The 10,411-nt window shown below is 30.2% G+C and overlaps 1 protein-coding gene across 1 annotated transcript in view; it reads left to right on the forward strand.

Annotated features, from left to right (window-relative positions):
• LOC106684073 (beta-1,3-glucosyltransferase) overlaps window positions 1–10,411 on the forward strand; it is a 92,975-nt gene that overhangs the window by 77,915 nt on the left and 4,649 nt on the right. The window contains exons 3-10 of the mRNA XM_014425925.3: window positions 5,289–5,395; window positions 5,649–5,737; window positions 7,708–7,819; window positions 7,928–8,064; window positions 8,464–8,638; window positions 8,755–8,890; window positions 8,972–9,128; window positions 10,283–10,389. Coding sequence (XP_014281411.1) covers window positions 5,289–5,395; window positions 5,649–5,737; window positions 7,708–7,819; window positions 7,928–8,064; window positions 8,464–8,638; window positions 8,755–8,890; window positions 8,972–9,128; window positions 10,283–10,389 — 1,020 coding nt within the window. The remainder of the gene's footprint in view (window positions 1–5,288; window positions 5,396–5,648; window positions 5,738–7,707; window positions 7,820–7,927; window positions 8,065–8,463; window positions 8,639–8,754; window positions 8,891–8,971; window positions 9,129–10,282; window positions 10,390–10,411) is intronic.

The following is a 10,411-nucleotide window of genomic DNA, read 5'->3' on the forward strand; positions in this document are numbered from 1 at the left end:
ATATAATATATAAAGAAAAACTTGCTGTTCAGACCCAAAATTTCATCTAAATCAGAACTTTTTCAGTCATCTGGAGGATCCAAAAGCTCGTAGGATATGGTGTCAAAATCGATTGGGGTCTTGTGTTTCCTGTTTAATAATATATTAGGCACCTTATTATGCTGTGAAAATTATAATGAAAAAAAAAATTTTGGACCAGAAAACCAACATTTATTCGTATTTTTTGAAGAGGTAAATCAGGTGACATTTTTACAAAGATGGGTTTACTTGCTACTACCTGACTATAAACATATTTTGATCTTACGAGATTACTAATAATTATTGTAGTTATTGATGATTTCACAAATTTGTTTATTTATTATTATTATTATTATTATTTGCAATTTCCATTCTATGTTTCAATTTTTTTTTTTACATTATTAGTCCTTAGGTATAATTTTGGCCCAAATATCAGATCACGTTAAAGCACTATAATTTAACTATCTGTGTGATTCCTTCCTTATCGCACTCTAATTCATCTTATCTCTATAATGATAACAATAGCTAATTGTGAGCCAGATCTAAGTCTTGATCTAGTGAAATTGTATGGTAAAATGATGGTATCAAAACTTCTCATGACTTTTTCTTTAACTGTGGATAGGTCTGAGTAAAGAAGTGAGGTAAAAAAAAAATCCTTATAATTACTACGTATCTGATATTTCAGAAAGTGGAAAAAGTTACATGCTAAAATATTTGCAATACGAAAATATCCATATTTTCAGTTTAGATACAATGAATGGGAATTTTGCTAACAGGTTGAAACACCCTAGAACAGAAGGAAGCTTTCGATATTTGTAGGGTGAGAAGTTGGGGATATAACTTTGGTTCTATTTGCTATGTAAATCCGAAGCAGGGAGTCCCTAGGAAGATGTATAAATTAATAACTGGGAGAAAAGAGAGTGCCTGCTCTGTATTCCCCTAACGTTGCCGCTCCTCTCCCATTACGGATCGTGTCGATACTCCAATCTCTCCTTGTCAATACAACTTATAAATTCATGATACTATATAACAAGTGAACGGAAAAATATGTGCTATTTCTAATAAAATAGTTAGCATAAATATTGTATCACTATTATAAATTCTTAGTATTTTTTAACAATGGAACATCAAACATTTGCGTTTCTAGTAAAAATAAATAATTCAAAAGTGTAAAATATAAGCTGGCCGTCGCAGAAATGATTTTTAATTCCTAATGATTGAAAAACGTGTTAAAATTACTATATAATATTTATTAATGGTTGGCCGTATTTTTTTAAATATGAAAGAGTATACTATTTAGACCCTATTACTTAGACAGTGTTATTTCAATAAGATCGTCAGGGGTGTCGTCAAAAGAAAAAACAAAAAAATAGTTAACAACTATTTATTTACCGAGCTTCATGAGGGCTAAAAAGATACAAAATACAACTAAAAATATTTTAACATAGTAAAAGATAATAAGATGAAAAAAATTAAATTAAGGTAGAGTTAAAATTAGGTAAAGATAAGAGAAAAGAAAATTATATACAAGTAAAAGAAAAGAAGAAATGAAATAGTATTAATATAAAATAGACAACGAAAAGAATGTAAAAAATTATGCGAACTATTAGGTTAAAAATGAACAGGAGACATAATAACAAATAAAAATAGAAAAGGAGACGTGGGAAAACAAAATCTAACGAAAATAAAGAAGTAAGTTGAGATTAAATAAAGGTTCAGAAAGAATAAATAAAAATAAAATTAATATTAATAATAATAAATGAGTAAAGAACAAATCAGGACCACCCACCTGTTCCATTTGAGAACTTCCGAAACTTTGACAGAAAATCGGAAGTATACAGAGTGCACAGGAGGTGACCGTTAACAGTTTTATTTCATATGCGTGAACATTATACAAGAAAGAGCTATAAAAATATAATAATAATAACTATAAGAATTATCTAATTTAGGAAAGACTAAATATAAATTAAATGATATAATACGTAACTAATAATACATACCATAGAGAATGTAGTTAGGATAATACTAATAATAAATTACCCACATACTCAACAATATTTATAGCTGAACTTCAGGCGATTTGAACAGCACTTCATTTATCCATAGAAGGTGAATACTCAAACATACTTATTTGTACAGATTCAATTGTAGATGTCAATACAATAAAAGATTGTACACTCCAGAGTCTATCAAACTTCAGTCAAAGCGGACCTACGATAGACAAAATTCACAACTATAAAGACATGCTAAAACATCTTAAAAATAGTGTCTCCTTTCTCTGGACTCCAGGGCACTCAGGAATAGCTGGAAATGAGGCAGCGGATAAAGCCGCTAAAGAAGCTGCTACAATGAACGTCCCACCACTCCAAATTTACGAGCCGAAAGACATAAAGGCATTTTTAAGGAACAGAATCCGAAAAAGTTTGGATTCAATGTGGGCTGACGTACCACTCACCAATAAACTAAGAAATGTTTAAAAAAACACACAAAAGTGAACAAGTTCCATAAGGGGAAATAGAAGAGAAGAAGTGGTTGTTGCAAGAGTTAGAATAGGATATTCCAAATTAACACACCTCCATTTAATCATAAAAGAGGACCAACCTATTTGCCAAACCTGTCAGTCCCCATTATCGATAAAGCATATAATTGAAGAATGCTCATCATTTCGTCAAGCCTTCGAAAATAATAAAATTCCTCGTACAAGAGAATTGGCCCTTAAAGACTCAGCAGAATCCATAGACAAAATAATAAAATTTCTGAAAGAAATTCAACTTTATACTAAAATATAATCCACCAATACCGACCAGTGTAAAAAGGAAATAGTCTACATTCAACCATCAAATGTCAAAGACAAGAAGATAAATAAAGTAAAAAGGGTGTAATAACCTAGATGTTGATCGGCCTGAATAAAAATCTAATCTAATCTAGGATAATACTATTAATGTAAATCTTAAATATTTTTTCTAAATCTTCTTAGTTTTTAACTATTTTTTGAGGGAACTCCTGACCGTCTCCTTCATATATTTAAAATTATTATAATACATTTACTACTACTACTAGTGTGACTCTACAATCCAGTGTCGAATCCTGGCCTCCTCCAGCAGGTTCCGCCATCTAATTCCGAAGCCCCAGCATATTTGTTGCATCAGCAGCAGCACACCATCAGCCCATCCCAGCTTTGGTCTTCCTGTTCTCCTGGAGCCATGGAGTAGCTCCATCAGTAATTGTCTTGGTGGATCCTCCCTGCCCATCCTAACGACGTGTCCTGCCCATCTCAGTCTTGCAATTTTTATCACTTTAACTATTTCGGGCTCCTCCTTAAACATAGTGTACAGCTTCTGGTTTTTCTTCCTTTTCCACTCTCCTCCGATGAGAACACCACCATATAAACGTCTGAGGATTCTCCTTTCAAAGACTAGGAGTTCCTGTTCACAAGGCCGGGAGGTAGTCCAAGTCTCACAACCACACAGCAAGATTGGGCGCACTATCGCCTTATAAAGACAAAGCTTTGATTTTCAGGAAAGAGCTCCACTCCGGAACTGCCTTGCACCGATTTGCTGCTATGATCCTACGCCGAATCTCTTGTTCAGGTTCGTTTTCTTGAGTTACCAATGAGCCAAGATATAAGAAAACATTAGTCTTCTCAAATTGGTATTCCCCAAAGGTCACCTCCTCTGTAACCATTTTTTTTTTATACATTATAATACATTTACCATAAATTACATCAAATTTGTTAAAAACACTCAAACTTAAAATAGTGCAGTGAAAATTAGCATACATATAATTACCTTGAGGAATCTAAAAGAGTAAAACTAAAATATATAAATACTTTTTGTTTATAAAAATTTGAGTTAAAGGCAATATACATGGAAATGAACGGTTGCCCCTACTTCAGATCGAATGGAAAGACGATTTATTTGCGCTAGGCATTGGTGGTTCAACTTAATTCTGAGGTATACCTCGAAACTACTACAATTGTCTGTGAAATAATAATCTATTAATTTAATTATTTTATAAATGTAATAAACCTATAAGTTTTGAACTGGCTGATCCATTTTCTCGAAGAAGTTTTGGAAGTAACGCCACTCGAACGGTTTAAAATGAAAAGAGGCGAAGCTCTAAATATTAGTGGGATGATCTGTTTTCATTTGAAAGGACTGTGGATTCCCAACGGGACTGTCCATCCGCTAATCTTCGTTAGGCTAATACTCATAATACTTCGTCAGTCAACTTGTTTCCTCCTCTTACTTTCCTTTATTGTTTGACCACTTTATGTCGTTAATGTATAACTGGATACCGGATATTCGTGCAGTCAAAAATCAAAGAAAGTGCAGTAAAAAATCCAGAATACGTAAAATCGTGTATAAAAATCAAAATGTGTAAAATTATGTTTAAACCCCCAAATCCTGAAAAAAATCAACTTTATTGTTTTTATAAAGCCATAATATTATTAATTTATAATATTAATACGTATAAACATTACATAGCCTTGTTCGAATCAAAGGAAACTTAATTAGGAAAAAATAAATAAAACACTAGTATACATACTTGCATATATATAATTTCAGAAATTTACAACAAACATTCAATTCTATGCTATTAAAACCAAAATAATCAATTTTATTAAAATAATTTAGACTAAAAATTGGGAAATATCTATTTTTATGCACCAAATCAAAATTTTATAATTTTTAATTTATTATTCCATAGATCGGGCATACACAGTAAATACAAAATATAAGAGGTGATGAAGAGGTTTGCTAAGAGAGCATCAGCCTTCTGGGATTTCCAGCCAAAATATTAACCATCTCTTCTACGATAGTGGCCTTTTTTCATTTATTTTCTACAAACATTTGGAGATAACTAAATTGGCAAACTATAAATTATAATAAGAATACTAGAATCTAAAAAAGGTTCTTTTTTAAATCATTTCACCCATCATTTTTAGATATAAGTATATGACGAATATCGAAGAATCAACATATATCCATCTTATCCCTTCAAAGGTATGGTTATGATCTTGTGATCCTTGGAGATGTCAACTCAACAACGTTATTTTCCTAATTATAGGATATTTCCAGGAAGAAATGATATATCAAATAAGTTCGCTATTTTTCTTTCTTTTTTTTCTTGGATCCCAAAAATCTATTGAAGCAAAGCAGCGATATGTACTTGACATTACATCGAACAAATGCTAATTCATTTTTATAAAGATCATTTTTTGTATGGTAATAAACAAAAAAATAAATAAATATTCCTTTTTGTTTCAGATTCAACTCACGTAGTTATTGTTATTTTAAGCCAAGAAAATAGCTACCATGAAACAAATGCTGAATACCTCAAAGAAAGTATTTTACATCAGGCTGAATCATTACAGGTAGATGAAATACATATTCCTTATTGAAGTGTCAAAAGTAACTTAGCATCTAAATAAAGGAAATTTTAATTTTCTAAAAATTTAAATATTATTTTATCGCCTCTTCTAATAACTCTAGATTTTAGATAGTAGTTTAATTAGTGATATGATAAAATATGATGAAGAATTTACAAGATGGTATAATATTGTATTATGTTTTGTTAAATAGAGTTTTATTGTTCTAATTTTGACATTAAAAATGAACTATCTTTAGGTATCACACAACAGTAAAGTGATCGTTGAAGTGCTTCCTGATGAAAAGACCCATATTGGTTATTGGACAATTATTCCTCTTTTTCCCAGGTATTGTGATACAGATTTTTAAGCATTATCTTATGATACTATTTATAAATTTATGCCACTGCATGCACATAAGTAATCTGATATAATATAAATATGAGAGTAAGATAATACAATAAAAAAACGTTAAAAAACAAATAGAAAGTTTATTTAAATAAACTAAAATTTTTTTTTAAAGTTACACTTCTTTTAAAAATAATATTATCAATTGTTCTTGATGTCTATTTTTCTTCAATGATTATATAATAAATTACTTTAAAATCTTGTTGATAAAGAATTTATATTAATTGACTATTTTAATTATTAATTATTTTTTTCTTACATTTTCAACTTTTATTTTTTTGATATATGTATTTGTTATTTACTAAGGCTAAATTGTTAAGTGATCTGTTAAAACTATGTTCTATTCTTCGATTCACTTTCATGACAATTTGGAGTATTGTAAAAAATAAAAGAAATGAACAATTACTAATTTATTTACTAATAATGTTGGAGTTCATGTAGAATTAGGAATTTGGGTTGAACATTTATTAACCCTAAAGTAGTATTATTATTTCATTGTAAAATATCGGTAATGGTGAATAAATTCTTCTCGCATATAATTGATTAAATCTAATAATTTCATTTTAATTTAGAACAAAATAATGTCTGAATAAGAATTATGCTTCTGAACTGTAAAAGATAATGGGAGAGGTTGGCCCAGTGGGGCGTATAGTTGCTGGTGTTAGTCTATCTCAACAGATGTGTTGATCAGAATATAACTTTAAAAATTTCACCTACTTCAAGAAATTCACTCACCGTTCTAAAACATTTTGGTACCTGTTCCTCTTGAAAATACTCTGTGAACACTGAGGTCTCTCAAATACCTAATTCCTAAGTGTCCAACCAGAAAAATAAGAGAGGAACCACCAACTTACCCTGGTGTAATGTTTTGGAAATAAATATTAGGTGGTATTCGCTACGTACCTGGATAATTTTTGTAGAATCAGATGTTATAGTTCCTTATTTTTTGAAATCTTGTCTCCAAGTGGCCAATATTGACTGTGTTCATTATTCATTACATATAATAATACATTTAACTAATGTATAATTGGTATCGATGAAGCATATTTACTAAACGACACAAAGCTCTCACTGGTAATGTTAAGTTCAGGTTACTCCTTATAAGTGTATCATAATGGCAACGTTTTTGACTTGACCATGGTAATATTTTTGATTTTTTAAATGCTAACAATTGGCTATCATTGGTTCGTAAATGGAGTGGGGACACATACCTGGCTGCTCACCCCACCCACATTCCTGGAGTTGTAATGGGAAAAGATTAAATTTCAGAATGATTAAATTTTACTCAAAAATACCATTCTACATTTATTAAACACGTTTTATTTGAAATAACCCAAATAAAATATTTAGTTGGCCTTAATAATTTGAGAATTTCCAATTTTGATGTTAATGCTTACTAGCTGGGCCCTGTGGCTTCAGACACATCAACTTTGGGGCGTTAACATTGGGCATTTATTTGAAAAACAATAGGACGAATCACTAAAAAAAACTGACCAAATATGTAACATAATTTTTATTTATACTTAGCTCTGATGAAGATCTGAAATTCTGGCCGAAAGGTTAGCATTAATAAATAAGTTTTACTTATTACTTATTCTTCACTGAAATAAAATAACTAAAAAAATTATATTAATTTAACGTCATTTAATTACATTTGTGTAATGAACTTCCACAGTAATTACATTATATTAATCAGTCAAAATTTGAAAATTCTCTGATTTATATTCATATCTCTCGCACCATAACAGTTACTGAAATTAAACCACCATACTGTATAATGGGAGACTCGAGGATACTAACACCAGTGGTCTGTACTGAGTAGTTGAGGCTGTTAAGTGAAATATATGGATACACATGTTTATATATATATATATGTCCAATATATATTGTTTGTGAAATTTAATTTCTAGGCTTGTAAGAGATCATGGCAAAAATTCAATCTGGATATATTTTTGTGAAGATAGTACCATAATCAACCTCAAAAGACTGATTTCAGGCCTTCAGAAATTTGACAAAACTCAGGTAATGACATTATTTGTCTGAAAATGATATTTTTATTAATTTTATATTTATGTAGTTAAAACTAAACATATTAGATCTGTAAGAAACAATAAAAATTACACATTTCAGAAAATTTGGATTGGATTTGGATTAAATGATGAAGAGCCAACAATTATTCATCATTTTGCTTTTCCTGAAGACCCAACTGTATTTAAATACCCTCTTATTTCTGCTGGTTTCGCAATAACAACTTCATTGTTAAAAGAGTAAGTTTTAATTATCAACTTTTATCATTTATATATTACTTATTAATTTTGGAATATATTATTTCTATGGCAAAAAATTTCACTATTTTTAAAGATATTTAAAATATACTTTTGGTTGTTGGGAGGTAGTTATTGATTCTATTTTCATTCTTTGTTTGACCAGATTCTCTAATAAATCTATTTTTACATACAGCTGAAATAAATCCTGCTTAAATTGATATACTTTACTTTTTATTAAAAATGTGTTTATAGAATATAGTGTTTCTTAAATTCTCTATTGGTCTTTTTCCTTTAGTATCTCAATGATTAAAAGTCTGCAACTAAATTATTATGTTTTCCATAGACAGAAATGGCTTGTCATTTTTGTACACCACTGTATTTCATTCCTCTTTTTCACAGGCTTAACTTCAGGAAAATATTAGATAGTGATAAGGAATCTGAGTTTTCCATAGATGCATCGCATGAATTAGCACTTTATATTGGAGAAACATATCCTCTTAAACATAAGCCTTCATTATTCTGTGATAAACCTAATGAATCTTGTGCTTCCTACCCAAATAAAATAAAATATTGTGTGAGTTTATATCCATTCTATTATTATTTTTGCTAATAAAATTTATATGGGTTTTGTATTATAATTTGTCGTGTTTTAAATCTTTATAATAATATAGTGAATTAACCATTTTTCAGAAACCTACTTTAGATGTTAATGAAATATATTTTGCTGTTAAGACATGCCATAAGTATCATTTGAATCGTGTGCCTTTTGTTCAGAAAACGTGGGGTAAAGAAGCTAAGTATATTAAATTTTTCAGCGACATTGGAAGTAAGTCAAATTCTTAAGTTATTGTAATAAGATATGTTACATTTCCCAACTCAAATTCGATATTTTTGTGACATATTTTAGATGACACAATACCAACAACTCAAGTGGGAATAAAAAACACCGAAAGAGGCCATTGTTTAAAGACAATGAAGATACTAAAGATGGCCTTAGAAGAAGCAACCAACATTTTAAAAACAATAAAGTGGGTGATTCTAGCTGATGATGATACAATACTAAGGTCATTGCAATATTTAATATTAACAAGTTTTAGAAAAAATTTATAAATTATTAATTCCTTATTGAGCTATGAAAATCTTAGAAACAAAAGTACTAATAATTTATGCATTTTACAATTTTATAAATTCTGTTTTTAGTTGCCAAATATGCACCATTTTATTTACTATTTATTAAACTTACTATTTATTCATTGGTGTTTTTTTCCTATGTTGTTTAATATCTTCAAACACTCAAGTTAGGACAAGAAGACAAAATTATCCTACAAGTTATAAACCTCTAGCCGGAGTGTGAAAGTCAAAGTATATTTACTGTTCCGCTGTGAACAGTAGCTCCTACAGAACAGTACCAATGATGATTTGAACTAAAAAATCAGTGTATAATTCCTAAATAAAATTTTTAAAAAGTTAAGATGACAGAAGTGCATCATATCTACTTTAATTTATATTTTATTTATAAGGTTCTAGCATGTAAAGGAGATTGTAGATATTGTATTATATATGCGTCCTAGGGCGGATGACATAGTGGTCCTAGGATGTAACCATGATGATATGGAAAGACTTGCAAAAACTCTATTATGAGAAGCAGAGGAAATCGGTATATATGATTGTAAGCCAAACAATCCACCTTAACGACATGGTCTGCTGTTTCTGAAAGTACACAGTTTCAAATACCTAGTCACCAAAATAACATCAAAAAACGATTAACGGACTGAGACGGACCAGCATATAACAAGCGCAAACAGAGCCTCTCTGCCAAGAACACTGAAATCGTGAAAAATCTGAAACTAAGAGTGTACCATGCCATGCCAGCTCTGATATACGGTTGCGAGACCTGGACTCTAACAGGTATCCTAGAAAGCAAAATCAAGAGATTTGAATGGAAAGTCCTCTGTACAATTACAGGAGGGGTCTAGGATCAGAGCTTTAACACATGGATAAGAACTAACAGGAACTAACTGCTTGCAGAGACTGGTCAATCAATATCTAATGATATGAAGGTAAGGAGGTTAAGATGGGCAGGAAGCATCCAATGAATGCCAGTATAGTTGGTAAGATACCACGTTGTTTAGTAATTGTAAAAATGGATATAAATAAAAAATATGATATTTTGGTTCGCATGATGATGATTTAGAATTGTCTTTTACTGATTTTTTAGTGTCAGGCGATTGCAATCACACCTCTCTTGCTATTCTCCAGATAGTATTGTTGGTGAAAGATATGGATTCAAAGTTCTCAGGGGCCATGGTTACAATTACCTTACAGGTTAGTTTCCTTTATATATATA

This window comes from Halyomorpha halys, unplaced genomic scaffold, assembly GCF_000696795.3.
Source record: "Halyomorpha halys isolate HHAL.00 unplaced genomic scaffold, Hhal_1.1 Scaffold541.1, whole genome shotgun sequence".
In the NCBI taxonomy this organism is placed as follows: Eukaryota; Metazoa; Arthropoda; class Insecta; order Hemiptera; family Pentatomidae; genus Halyomorpha; species Halyomorpha halys.